At 33.1% G+C, this 15,474-nt stretch overlaps 1 protein-coding gene across 1 annotated transcript; it reads right to left on the reverse strand.

The window, feature by feature from the left end:
* Positions 1 to 2,972: 2,972 nt before the first annotated feature.
* Positions 2,973 to 14,729, reverse strand: LOC145270877 (uncharacterized). The gene is made up of 2 exons (XM_080126430.1): positions 14,628 to 14,729; positions 2,973 to 4,400 (listed from the first exon to the last, which is right to left on the reverse strand). The coding sequence occupies exon 2, from the start codon at positions 4,259 to 4,261 to the stop codon at positions 3,329 to 3,331; it is 933 nt and encodes a 310-aa protein (XP_079982556.1). The 5' UTR covers positions 4,262 to 4,400; positions 14,628 to 14,729; the 3' UTR covers positions 2,973 to 3,328.
* Between the last annotated feature and the right edge of the window lie 745 nt (positions 14,730 to 15,474).

A 15,474-nucleotide genomic window follows, 5' to 3' on the forward strand; every position in this document is an offset into this window, starting at 1 on the left:
TGGAGGGCAATAAGACCTAGGTGCTGCTGTTACAGATTTCATGACATTGGAATTCACAATGTCAACGTTTTACAAGAATATGATGTGACATCATTTCTTTTAATTTCATCAAGTTTTCTATAGTGTGTCTTGTGGTGTGCTTGATTGCAAACCGAGAACTGATCACTGTATGACACTTGACATTCTCCATTTCACACTAAACTAATTTCAAACACTTGTAAATCAGGAACAACTAGTCCAGAGTTGGGCTTTGCTACATAATCCACAGAGATATAAATCATTGCATATGCAACATTTCTACTAGATCATACAAACGAAAGTGGGCCATTACTTATTGAACGCTCTTTATATTTAAAAAATCTTGCACAATAAAGATTTGTATGAAAATAAGAACGATAAAAAGTTAAAACATGAAGTAGATATTCAAACATGAAAACTCGATATAAAATAGTCGTTTTATTGAGATATATTAAATTTAAAAAAAGTAAAAAACTGTTAAGACATGACCTCAGTTTTGTGGGGTGGTTTTAAAGATTTACATGAGAATAAAAACTTTGTTTTTAAAAGAAAATTATTAACAAAATCAAAGTATCATATTTGTTTCTCATGTTTTTGCGTGAGAGAGTAACAGTTTTTTTTACACAAGAATACCAACACACATGAAAAGAATATGGTTTTTAACTTTTTAACTTTTTTTATTTTAGTTCTCACTGTGGACGGACGTGTAAGAAGACATGCTACATACGTAGTCGTGTGCAACTCAACTCTCAACTTGAAAGATTGTTGAGTTTATGAGTTTGAAGTTTGGAAAGAAGTGTCGAGTTTTGGAATTGGAAATGTTGACAACAAATTTTCTAATTGACCTGATAAATAGTTTATCCATACAGTTTAGTTAGTCTGAAGAGATCCTCCTGAAACTTACACATAATTTTTATGAGAATATATAGATATTTATAGACAGTTATTATTCCTGTTATCGCTTCATTGTGAAAGTTTGCTTTTCTAGAAATTGTGTGTAAATATTCCTTAGGATCTTTTATTAAACCAGTTAGTATATTTCATACACATTTTTCTTTTGGTTCAATTTTCATCAGTCGAAGTATTCAGAAATCAATGGACTCCCTACATGGGTCTCACATTTAACTCTGTATGAAATGCATGTTCTATTAAATTAAATTGAGTGTTCTATTAAAGTTCTTTTGTCTTCCATGTGAAAACAACAAATGTTCATTCTCTGCAAAGAACCACATACGTCAAAGGAATGATGTTTGGTTGTGGTTTGACTAATTTTAATTTAATTTTTTATTTAAGCTGGTGATGGCACATCCTACCGGATGCCAGGCATTCACCCTTTATCTCATATATTTCCAGCAAACAATCATTTTAAGATTTTAACGTCTATTTTTGAGCAATGGTTTTAATCCCCCTTACACTTGGTTCACAAGGTATATTTGTCAGGTAGTTTTTAAAATTATTTTGTCTTATTTCAGTTCCTCCTATAATTACTGAAAAGATTTTCCAAAATTCCACTTTGTTTCACGCCGTACATAACCCTCGTATTTTGTTATTTTTTACTCTGACTTTTTTTAACCCAGTGTTATTGAAGACATTAACTTCTAAGGTTGTGACTTCTTGTCTCATCTAATTATGTCAGTTTTAACGGCTCCGTTTCAATGCACATAGCTTTAGGAATCATAGTCATATCGGATGGTGTATAACATGTCCAACTGCTGTTCCCATGACTTGCTGCAGCATTCAATATTCAACATGTTATAGATCGTCATATCGATATATTTACACATTCCATTTTATTCTATTGTATAGTAGCCATCCTCTAAAAGAACCTGACAGATATCAAATGGCTCCTGCTCGCTATTTCTGCGTATTTCAAACTTACATAGTCCTTAAAACTTAAACAAGCGTGAATGAATCCAGAAAATATTTGTCACAATATTGTTTTGCCCATTTTCCCAATTTTCTATAATGGAAGTTCTGGAGTATTTTTAACAACTCCTTTGGGTGATTTCCGTAGCAGACTTGTTTCCTAATTCGGTCATATTTGTAAAACAGTCTTGATTAAAATGATTGTCTACTTGCGTGATAGAGGTTGTTCTGGCTCGTTTCATAAGGCTGCAATACAATGTTGAGGTATGGATATTGGAAGATCATCAGATACTGTTTCTTGTATGTGTTTTCATATAATGCATCAAATCTCACATCTGTTCAAAATTCTTGTTATTTTCTTATCTTTTTAGCATCCACGCTATAAATTTTACCTCCCTTCAAAAGAAAAACACTATACTTAACAAGAATGTGTTTTTTCTCTGTTTTAATTTTCTTATTACTTAATTTTTGCTGGGGATGTCGCATTCTACTGCATGCCAAACATTCTCCCATTAATTTAGTTGTGCTATTGTTTGTATTTATTTTGAACTTAGTAAACGGAATATATTAGCCAGATAGTTTCTGAAACATTTTCATAAGCCTCCCTGCTCTGTTTAAGCCAGCATCATTAGGAATGCTGACTTCAACAAGGCTTGCCACATTCCATTCTTGTCCCATATCACTATGACAGGCTTAATAGCCACATTTTCAAGGTATGTAGCTGTAGGAAGTTCGTAGTCATAGTTGATGGTGTATGACTTATTTCCAACTGTTCTTTCTGGAACAATTACCCATGATTTGCTACTACACAAATTATAATGCATTAATTTTCTTATCTTTTTAGTTTCCACGCTATTCAAAAGAAGAACCAAATACTTAACAAGAATGTGTTTTTTCTGTTTTAATTTTCTTATTACTTTGTTTTTGATGTGAATGGAGCATTCTACTGGATGCCAAACATTCTCCCATTAATTTAGTTGCTCCAACCGAAATATCTTTTCAAGATTCTTACTGTCCCTTCAAGTGCTATTGTTTGTATTTATTTTGCACTTGGTTCACTGAGTATATTCGCAAGATAGTTTTTGAAATATTTTTTTATTGCCCTGGTAAATCCTATAATGAGAGGTATGATTTCTACATTTGTAAGATTCCAGTTTCTTTTTATGTCGTCCATAATTCATTGGTATTTTGTTATTTTCTCCCTCACTGCTCTGTTATGTCCAGCATCATTAGGAATGATTACTTCATTTAGGCTTGCCATATTCTACTTCTTGTCCCATATAACTATGTCTGGCTTATTAACCATATTTTCTAGGTATATAGCGGTAGAAATTCCGTAGTCATTGTGTATGACTTATTTCCAATTGTTCTTTCTGGTACATATACCCAAGATTTGCTACTACATTGGATATCAAGGTTTTTAGTTTATCTAGTGGAGATATGTTTATCCCATATGTGTTGTCATATGACTCAACAAAGTTGACTTCCATGCAAAAGAAGAACCACATACTTCACAAGAATGTGGTTTCTCTCCTGAATGTGTTTTCACATGACACAACAACTGTGACTTCCATGCAAAAGAAGAACCACATACTTCACAAGAATGTGGTTTCTCTCCCATATGAGTTTTTACATGACTCAACAACTGTGACTTCCGTGCAAAAGAAGAACCACATACTTCACAAGAATATGGTTTATCTCCTGTATGCGTTTTCATATGATCCAACAAATTTGACTTCTGTATAAAAGAAGAACCACATACTTCACAAGAATGTGGTTTCTCTCCCGTGTGGGTTTTCATATGACGCAACAAAGTTGACTTCTGTGCAAAAGAAGAACCACATACGTCACAAGAATGTGGTTTATCTCCTGTATGTGTTCTAATATGACTCAATAAATTTGACTTCCTTGCAAAAGAAGAACCACATATTTCACAAAAATGTGGTTTCTGCCCCGTATGTGTTTTCAAATGACGCAACAAGGTTGACGTCCGTGCAAAAGAAGAACCACATATGTCGCAAGAATGTGGTTTCTCTCCTGTATGTGTTTTCATATGATCCAACATAGATGACTTCTGTACAAAAGAAGAACCACATACTTCACAAGAATGTGGTTTCTCTCCCGTGTGGGTTTTCATATGACGCAACAACTGTGACTTCTGTGCAAAAGAAGAGCCACATACTTCACAACAATGTGGTTTCTCTCCTGTGTGTGTTTTAATATGATCCAACAAATGTGACTTCTGTACAAAAGAAGAACCACATACTTCACAAAAATGTGGTTTCTCTCCTGTATCTGTTGTCATATGACTCAACAAAGTTGACTTATGTGCAAAAGAGGAACCACATACTTCACTTGAATGTGGTTTGTCAGACATGTTAGATATATTCTACAGAACGTATATGTAATGTAGTGTATGATGATAACCAGGTATAATTATTTTAAACCTTTTAAAATCACCAATGAAGAAAGCTCCTTCTTAGCCATTGATTACTGTCTTTTCTTTGCTGCAAATTCTGAAAATATAAAATAAATTAAAAGAATAATATTTCATGTGGTTAACTTGAATTTTTTGGTTTATTTTTATTAAAAATATCCAAAACATCTATTATTAATGAAATTCAAAAAAGAAATCAGTATAGTTTTATGCAATACTGGTCAGTCAACAAAATTAATGTTTCTTATATCAAATATTTAGTTAAAAATCTTTACGTTTCTTCATTTTAGAGATGAGGATTGCTTATTCATATTATTTGGATTCTTTAGAATACTGTTCTCATCTTAGGTGTTATTTTCACAAAGTTTCTATGTTACCGCCGATCTTATTCAGGTGTATGTTGTCAAACCTGGGAACTTGTCTTTCTCTTGAACTAAGAAATATGTACAGAATTCTCAATGGAACCATTTATTTAGTACATGAGTGCAGCATGCTTTCGTGTTGTTAGTGATGACTGGGTAAAAAAGCCTTATTAAAAATTCTGCTTTCAATTTTATTGATGTTTTTTAAGTACTCTAACCATAGTAGCACGCGTCCTAGCAGAAAAACCTAGTACACATTTTAGAATATTAGCAGAGAATCCTAGTACGAAGTTATGAACATTTTTGTTTCTAGATGTTATCGCTATACATACATATATATATAATGGCATAAAAAAGTTTGCACTCATCATTTTTTCAAAAGCTGCAAATTTAAGCTAAATTGAATGTAACAGTTTAAAAAATCTATATCTCATTTGTGCCATTTTTTATGCCTCAATAATTTACCTGTTCACATTTAACTTTTAATTGAAGTATCCTAGTGTTCACGTCAATTTAAAAAATTAACTTTAAATTGAGAAGGCATAAAGAAACTGCACTATGGAAAATTGCATTTTAATATAATTTAGAATATTATTGTAACACAAATACAACAGGAACACAGCTAGTAAATATTTAGTAATATACCCCTTCTGCAATTTGACAGCCTGCAATCTTTTGCCATTCCTATAATTAGTCTTCAGTAATACTCCGGTGAAAGGGATATAATATTTCTCTTTCAATTTTGTCGAAAATTCTAACCGATTTGAAATTTTATCATTATGTAGCTGTAGCTTGATATAATGTCATACGTTTTTGATAGGATTGATGTCTGGAGATTGTGCAGGCCAATTAAAAAATGGAATATCATGCCCTTCAAGTAACCTCTTAACACTGTCAGTTGCGTGAAGGGGAGCATTAACCGACATAAAGATGAGATTATCATCTAAATTTCGGCTAAAGTAGGGTGGAAAATGCCCAGTCAACATATTAATGCATATTGCAACAGAGACTCATGAATTTAATTCCTTCAACCAGTTCTTAACTGTAGAAAGAGAACAAGATTACACTGTTGTTGGATTTGGGAAACTGTTTCAAATCTGTTTCTGACGCTACGGATCTAGATAGCATTGTTTCCTGTAAGAAGTAACCCCATGACGACCACATATAGCGACATCATAAACACTGCCAGTTTTGGTACTTTTGCACAGTCACTCGTACTGTTATCGAATCACATTTCAATCTATGGCCAATTTCTCGATTAGATATACGAGAAAAGTGAAGATAAGTGAGCCCCTGACAGTCACTAATAGGAAATAGAGGCATATGGACTCGATGTTACATTGTCTAACCTGGAATGACAACAGTTATGATTAGAGATGCTTTGTTGCCTAAAAGGTGATATTTTAAGCTGGTTTAAAGCTTATTTGTTTTCTTAAGACATTAATTACTTTTCACTGTTTTTCTCAATCTATATTTACTTCATCCTATAAGGGTCAATGATTTCCTTTTTCCATCAATCTTTCCACATATTACAGCTTTTCAATGTTTTTCTAACCTTAGTGTTAGTGAATGACATGGCTCACATTTGTATTATGTTCCACATCTACATGGAATCTCTTAATCATGATTTTTCCATAAGCGACTGTACATGCACATGTTCCTGGAGAGTCGAATCACCCTGGAATACTCTGGTGTCCACCTCTCTAGTGGTTTCTCTCAAATTTTCCACCTCATTTTGATATGTATTGTTATTAGTACATATATTCAAAGCCCACTCAATGCAATGGAAGCACTTGGACTCACCACCTCCAAAGAAGGCAAGGGGGCAGCCCTCCACTGGCAAGGTCATGCTCACAGTCTTCTGGGACCAGGACGGAGTAGTGATGACAAATCTCCTGGAAAAGGGTACCACAATTACAGGAGTCTATTTTGCTTCACTTTTGAGGAAATTAAGGGAACCTATCAAAATCAAGAGGCGGGGCAAGATCAGCAAAGGTACCCTCCTCCTGTAGGACAACGCTCCGGTCCACAACTCACATGTTGCCAGATCAGAAGCACAGGCGTGTGGTTATGAAATTCTCCTTCATCCTGCCTACTCTTCTGACCTTGCACCCTCTGACTTTCATCTCTTCCCAGCCATGAAGTTATTTTTGAAAGGAAAGTGTTTCCCAGATGATGCAGCCTTGATTTCTGAAGTCAAATTGTGGTTGGAGGACCAACCTTGGGTGTTCTACAAAAACGGTCTGCAGAGCTGCATCAAACGATGGGAGAGATACATAACTGTGTATTTCCTATGTAGAGAAAGACTAATAACTGTGCAAAGTTTCGTTGCTATACTCCCATGTGAAGTGGGTCAGGGGCATTACTTATTGCACGCCCCTCGTAGCGTGATGGTGCACATGCAATACGTACATGACAGCTGTTAGCAAATGCCCAGGACGATGGGGTTATTTTGTCATAATTGATATTTTCAGTGGTGTAAGGTCAACTACTTGAAAGACACAGGTGTCGAGGGTGGGCTCAAAAAGCAGGTCGTATATATAGTCAATGCCAGCAGGACATACATTTCATTTGGTGAAGGTTTTCACCAGTTATTCGAACAAATATTAAGGGAACCTGGACGAACTGTAAATATATGACAAAGAAGAGTCCTGTGAAGTTGAGGAAAACCAAAACTAAATCAATATCTGACATTCCATTTTTGAATCAGATATATGTGATCAAAATATTTTAAGCTAATTTTTTCTCTCTTTCGTGTTTATTAACAAAAAATAATTTTGAGTTGTTTTATTTTCTTGTTCTTTCGTCAGTAGCATTTGCTATTGTTATAATAAAGCAGCAGCTATTTTCAAATTTTGTGCAAGGACTGACTTCAGAATTGAAAAAAAGCAGTAGAGTAGGTTAAAATGGATACAGGACTATATGCAAAAGATAGATTAGCAGAAGGCGCTTATAGTGGGATAGACTGGAGAAGCAGACAAATCAGAAAACAGGTACTGGGATTTTTAGAGGGTTTAAGAGATAGGAGAGTGAAGATGGTTGTGATGAGACACAAGCCACAAGATCTACAAGCGGCTTATCAGAAAGCTATAGCAGAAGTTAAATAGAAAATCTGGCTTGACGCAAACTAGGAGTATGAAGACATTGAGGTTTGTCATACGAGACGGCAGATTCTAGTCGCCCAAGATATGGAGACAGACGTAAAAGAGGAAACAAAGTAGAGAGTAGAGGACTAGGATTTAAAACTAAATTAAGGAAAAAGCTCGGTAGATAATTAGGTGTTACTGAACAAGGGCATACCAATGCACATAGAATTGAGAGAAAATTATAGAGGAGTAGAGGTCTCAATAATAAATATGTGATACTAAACCATTACTGGCTTAAGAAAAATGAGGTGAGGATGTACTTCGGTTTAGGAATGATAAGAGTATTTGACGAGAATATAGCTCTGAAAGATGATGCCTATATTTAATCAATAGTTAATTCAGCACAGAAAATTATGCTAAAACACCAGCATCTGCATACATGCATGATTTGTGTGGGTTTTAGAAATTGTTGTTTGTAAGTTGTAAGTTTCTATTGCTTATAATGAACAATACCAACCAATAACCTTGAGAACAGGTTGCCAAATAGCTAAGTGGCTTTTAACATTACTGTGATTATTATGATTGATGAACAAAAGAATTAAATCCTCGAGAACGTAGACAGTCAGCTTAAAAATGGAGCTCACATATATTGTTATACTGGTTTATCCTAATCCTGAGAAAGACTACAGACTGTACACGGATCAGAGGGAGCATAAAGGTTGAAAAACCAATTTACTTCTCATCCCATAAACTTAGTGAAATGCAGACAAGATGGTCGACTATAGAAAAAAGAAGCATACATGATACACTTAATAATTACACGATACACTATGCCCTTAATAACTTGAATGAATATTTTTATAGTATGAAAGTCACCATCTATAAAAATCACATACCTCTAGAATATTTATTCAATATTAATATTAAACTCGCCTATGCAGAATAAGAAAATACAGAGGTGGCTTCGAAGGAAAAGAAAAATGTTTGTGTGGATCTTTTGTTATGCACCGTTGATTTGAGAAGAGACAATGACGTTCCCTAGTAGAAATAGATGGTAGGAATTACTCGGTAAATAAGAAGGTTAAAGGCTCATCAGTGTCGCACGAACATCATACGTTATTGGGTTTTGATTTAATTAGAGAACAAGAGGCAGATAATAAAATTTTTAGATTTAAAGATGAAGACGAAGAACGGTAAATTTTCTAAAACGTTTATGAACGAGATAATGTATTACTTATTGCAACCCGAGGACGAACAATTGTGACGATTATATGTACCACAACATATGGTCATAATATATATATAATTTACATTATTTAAGCAAAAATATTTGTGTGGATCTTTTGTTATGCACCATGGATTTGAGCAGAGACAATTACGTTCTCTGGTAGAAATCAATAGTAGTAATTACTCGGTATGTGCGATACATTTTGATTCACTAGAATTTGCATCATATAAGAAGCTAAAAGACTCATCAGTATCGCACGAACACCATACGTTATGTTTGGGTTTGGATTTCATTAGGGAACAAGAGGCAAATGAGGACATTTTTAGATTTAAAGATGCAGATGAAGAACGGTAAATCGTCTAAAATGGAATACAAACGTTTATGGTGATGAACAAGATTCTATATTGCAGACGATGAACAATTTTGGACAATTATATGTACTGCAGCATATGGAGACAATATATATATGTATATATATATATATGTATATATATATATGTATGTATGTATATACATATAATTTACATTATATAAGCAACAATATTTCTGATCATGTTTATTTAAGGAGATGAATGAATACGCGGGCAAATGTATTCCATGCAAAACTAGAAACATAAGCAAGCAATAACCTTGAATGCAGGAGTACAATTTGCCGTCTTTTACTTTTGCAAAACTAGCATTGAATACTTCTGGCCCCTACCTTACAGTTTTGCTAACCAGTACATAGCGATGTTCATCACGTGAGCACATCATTTCATCACCCCAAACTAACGGCAAAGTAGAGTGTTTTAATGAAAAGTTGGGAATAATGAACAGTCATGGGATATATACATAAACCAAATGTTTTAGTGAAAAGTAGGGAACGATGAACAGTTATAGGATATATACATTAACCAAATGTTGGTGGCTGTTAGATTCAATGTGAGTGAAACGACAAAATTCACACCATGTTCTCCAATAGATACATGATCTTGCCATTACATAATATATTAAGGCCTTGTAAAGTATACTAGGTTGATGTGTAGCAATAATTCTCAGTGCCACGGGTTCTAACACACTCTACAGTATGGCCGAGTGGTGATTTTCCCATGGGCATAGAGATACAAAGAAATACATTCCCTTTTCTAGCTCTCTCTCTCTCTCTCTCTTTCTCTCTCTCTCTACACGGACCATCATGAGGTGAGCACACATAATTCTGTCTCTCCATAAACGAGGAGGGGGGAGTACCCCCTCCCTCAACACTAGTTCGGCATTTTAGCTTAGTTTTGAAGATAAGTAAATTGCAATAGTTTTTGTAATATATATTGTATCCATAATGTAAAATAAAATAGTTATTTTTCATATATATTGCAATTGTGTCGCATGTCATTTTTTGTGTCTGCCATGAATGCTTCCGTTGAAATAACGAAGCGGTTTGGAGGATGAAGAAAGAAAATTACAACCAGTACGCCACCAGGGTGAAGAACTTATCTTCAGAGAAAGAAGGGGCCACACAACACATCCAACATCTCAGCTATGCTTTCCTTCTTACAGACCCTAATGACTGGCCATCTTCACATCTTCATGAGACCAATCTAAGACATTTAGTATAACATGTGAAGCCAGTCACACCTCAGTAACCGGCTGATCATGTTATAGATGAGCAACACGAAAGTTCATAGACTTTAAGATTGGAGAAAAAACAGTTACGTCTCATAATAAAGATTCATCAGTCAAGGAACATGAAAGAAAGTTAAGAAAGGCTGCATTGGCTGCTCTAAGTTGGATAGTGATTCAGCCATGAAACAAGCTAATATCCCAATATGGAGGAGCCGACATCAATGGGAAAGGCCATATGAGGAATCTAACATACCATTGATGGAGAGGAGAGTCATGACATATAGCATAATGACTAAACTTGGAAAATGTTTGGATGTGAGTTATCCCCTATTTGCATCACAATTTGCAGATGTCAAAGACAAAATTAGGATTTGTTCAGAAAGTGTCATCTACCGATATTAATTTTAAATTACCACGTGGTTACCATCAGATGGTTTCCACCATGAATCAGGTGTTCCTAATATTAAGACATTCAACAAAAAATATTATTTATGATCAATGGGGTCAGGTTGTCAGAATTGATATTTTTCAGTGGTGAAAGCTCAACTATTTGACGTACACAACTTTCAAAGGTGAGCGCACCAGCTAAAAACTGGTCACATATATAGCCCAGAGAAAAGGCAAAAAAAGAGAGGCTTACAGTCAGCTGACAATCACCATCACACATGTGTGGCTCCATCCACCTCCCGGTCCACACTCTTTAGGCAGTAAAGAAACAGAAAATTAGTTTTTATATTTTTATATAAAAAAAGTGTACAAGTTTTTCTAGTTGACGAAAAATGTACTGTGAAACATATATGCATAATGTGCTGCCACATGTATAAAAATGATAAGAGTTTACTGTTTCCCCTAGCACACTGCTTAGTCATTTTGAACGAATGACAAATTGAATCTCATCCGTTTTCCATCATTCTTCTTTAACTTAGTTTTGAACGTGTAAATAAGATGGCAGACATCAGTTTGGAAGGATCACAGGGAAAACCGTAGATAACGTGCACGTAAGCTTAATATAAATTAAGTTCCTCAACATGACACCTTTAAAGTCAACTCAAGTTGAATCAAGTATGTTTACAAATAAACTGACACTCAAAACCTGCAAAAGCCGACAATCAAGCCTTCCTCATTCATACGAGCTGATCTGAGTGCTATTGTTGGCTAAGAATATCAATAGCATATCGCATAGAAAATAGGTCCATTTTAACAGTGATTATACCATGCTAGGACTGACCACCAATACCTATAATGGGTGTCACTTGTAAAATTTTGTAAAAGTAGTCATGTATTTTAAATAGAACCGAAGAGAATTGGTCAATTTTCATTTTTGATTGCATATTCTTAATTTTCTCTCATTCTCTTGTTCTTTCTTTTTGAAGAAAGCCATTTAACCTATGCAGGCATAAAGTTGGCTGTGAACAGAGGGAGGAAAAACAAAGAATTTTTGTTAGTTTCTCATGATTTGTGGGGAAATTTTTTTGTTGGAAGAAATTTTGATGATTTTCCACATGTCAGAAAATGATCAGCTCCTTTCATGCTAATCTGAGAAATGATGTCTTTTTTAGTACGTTTTTTTCTTCAAAAATAGAAACAGTCTGCATTGCATAAGTGAGTGTCAAACATTTTAGGCTTTCTTTCTTTTCTTTCTTTTTTTACATGACCTTTGAAGCACACACACACATGCTAGCCAAGTAAGTTACGATTTTCCATACACAAATTAAGAAAATCTACTTATGAAAGCCCCATTTATAATAACTTTCTTTTCATCTATCACAGTTAATGTCCCCAAGATACAAAATAATTTAATTTTATATCATCTTCACTTTTCAAAACAGAATAAAAATTAAAGGGTCATATCACAATCCAGTAATCATGGAATCTCCTTTATTGCAAGGAAAAACAAAACAAGTTTTCGACACATAAAAAATAGGTGCAAGGAAAAAACATATTGTGATTTGCTCGTATCATTTGGATTATTTGAACTATTGTCCTCATCTTAAGTGTTATTTTTACAATGTTTGCACAATAAATAACACTCAAGAGTAGTCTTAATAATCTAAATAATACAAAGAATCATTCCTCATCTAAAAATAACACTCAAGAGTAGTCTTAATAATCTAAATAATACAAAGAATCATTCCTCATCTAAAAAACCCGGAACCGTAATATTGTAATTTGTTTAAGAATCATACATATTTTTTAATTTAGTAAAAGTAAGGTTTGTTGAATGTATTTTTGAGAGAACTTAAAAATGCAACATAATAAGTTTATTTAATTATCAGCATTGTTTAAACTAAAGAATAGAAAATTTGATAACTGCATTTCCAAATCAATTAACAGAAAACTCTTTGGTATATTTGTGTGTGTAAACAGTTTCTAATACATCGATCCCTCATAAACGATGAGAATTCAAACATTTAATTAAATAAAGGAGAAAACAATTAAATATCACAAAAGTTAAAAAATAAGCTAAATTCTCAAAATTGGCTGAAAAAGTCGATTTATTGGAACTTTGCAGTATAAACTATTAAATATATTGAAATTTTTTTATTTCAAATTATTCTTTTTTTTTTTCATTGTAAACTATAAAGAAGTTGTACTGGTCAATGTCTAGAATCTTTCAACCCCCTTCCCTCCTAAAAAACTTTCTTTACGGTTATTACTTTACAAGTTTTTTTTTTGGGGGGGGTGCTGAAAACGAATATATGCTTTATATGCGCAGAGAAATAGTTTTCATGATATGAAAAAAGTATAAATTTAAAAAATGGGGTATCACTTTTCATTATAAATGTAACATAAAATGAGCATACACTTTACGGTAACCTAGTGAGTGGAGCAAAAGTTTTTTTCAATTTCAATAAAACCTGATGGCATGAAAGAGAGAAAAGAGAAAATAGAGAAACATCTGCATACAAAAACGTGTCATTTCTTATGTTATCAGTAGTGACCATTTCTGTATGTGTAAGCATATTTTTGCCGCAAAGTACTTTTCTGATTATTAAGCAGTGTAATTCCTTATCTTATCAGTGGTAGCTAATTCTTTACACTGTGTAATAATATTCAGAAAATTACTTGGTTGCAACAAAGTTTAATGGGATATTCGTTTTCAGCATACAAAAATCTATAGAACTCGTCATGTTAAAGGTGATTGTTAAGGTCGAAAAGTAAGTAACCAAACGGTTTTCAGGCAGCACCTCCTCCAAAAAATGTTCATCTTGTAGCCTGAAAGTGGGTGCTCATTTGGTGCTAGTGCAGTCATTGATCCACGCTATATTTTGAATAGTATTTTCAAGTTTAATTAAAGTTTTATGATATATTGTTTTATTAAATTGTAAGGTGAAAGTACAGAATAGGTACAAAACACCCTCCTCTCCCCATTTAAAGAATGGCTTTCTAAAAATAACATTATTTCAGCATGGATCAATAAGTGCATTAGTACCTCTCATTTTACATTAAATTTATGTGAAAAAGTGATTCCCACTTTTGGAAAAAGTCATTTCCTCATATCATTAAATCTAATTCCTTGCGCCACTTTGGAAGTATATATTCGTTTTTAGCATACCCAAAAAACTATAAAAAGTTTTCATTGTAAAGATTTTTTTTTTACTTTACGTCAGATTGTAGACATTGATCGTTGTTTTTTTTATGTGTAAGTATGTAAAATAAAATAATAGATTAATGATAATAATCCACTGAGAAAAGTGAAAAAAAATGATGAAAACAAAAAACATTAAACAATGAAAAACATTTAAGATTTATAGTTTTTTGTTTGTTTGTTTGTTTTTACAAAAAATAAACAACATGAGTTAAAAAGATTTAAAATCTATAAAATTAGTTTTTTAAACGATAAAGAAGTTATTTTTTATGTTTAAGTCAGTATTGAAAACAAAAACAATCAACATTGAAAAATTTTCAACAAGAAAATCAACATTTTCATTAAGATTATTCGTTTAGTAAATGTAGTTATCTCCCTTACATTTTTAACGTATTCTACAAATTCACAAAAATCGATATTAAATTAATGTAGTAATACTTACGTTTTTGTTTTATAATCTGCTTTCGATTAACTTTATCTGCTTTTATAAAGGAAACGATTTTTCAAATATGATTGACTTTACAAGCTCAAGTTAACATTCAAGGTGACGAACGGAAGAGCAAGTTCGCAGAAAGCAAAATTGAAGAGGAAAAATAAAAAAATAAATCATTTCGAAATAGAGCCGATCTATTTGGTGAATATCACGGATAAAATTAGTTTTATTTTATTTAACATTTTGATATTTACATGAGAGAGAACAGATTACAAGTTTCATCTTTATTAATTCTCTAATTCGTTGCACGTACAATTTAATGGCGGAAACTGATAGTTTATAAAGTCGCCTTTTCGTATTTTAATTTACTTATTTATTTATTTATTTTACATTCCTGGTTATTTTTATTGTGCTTTCCGTATTTTTATTTATTCATTTGTTTGTTTGTTTGTTTGTTTCCTGATTAATTTTGATTATGTTTGAAAGATTAAAGCCTTAATTTAATCTGGTGCTTGTGCAGTTTACCAAACACATTTAAGAGCAAGTTCGCAGAAAATAAAATTGAAGAGGAAAAATAAAAATAAGAAATTATTTCGAAATAGAGGCGATCTATTTGGTGAATATCACGGATAAAATTAGTATTATTTTATTTAAGATTTTAATATTTACATGAGAGAGAACAGGTTACAAGTTTCATCTTTATTAATTCTATAATCATTGAATAAATATGGTTTAGCGTTAGGTATCCCCAAAACAATGTGAAAACCGGAGCGCATGTTCCCCTGACGTCAGACTTGTGTTAACTATACGAACTATGGAAAAGCAGAAGCGACTTTATGATTTTTTTTAAACCTTT

The sequence above is a fragment of the Euprymna scolopes genome, chromosome 46, assembly GCF_053919585.1.
Source record: "Euprymna scolopes isolate OS-2025 chromosome 46, ASM5391958v1, whole genome shotgun sequence".
In the NCBI taxonomy this organism is placed as follows: domain Eukaryota; kingdom Metazoa; phylum Mollusca; class Cephalopoda; order Sepiida; family Sepiolidae; genus Euprymna; species Euprymna scolopes.

Coding starts and splice junctions, on each gene's coding strand:
- LOC145270877 (XM_080126430.1), bottom strand. CDS start 4,261: ATGTCTGACAAACCACATTCAAGTGAAGTATGTGGTTCCTCTTTTGCA.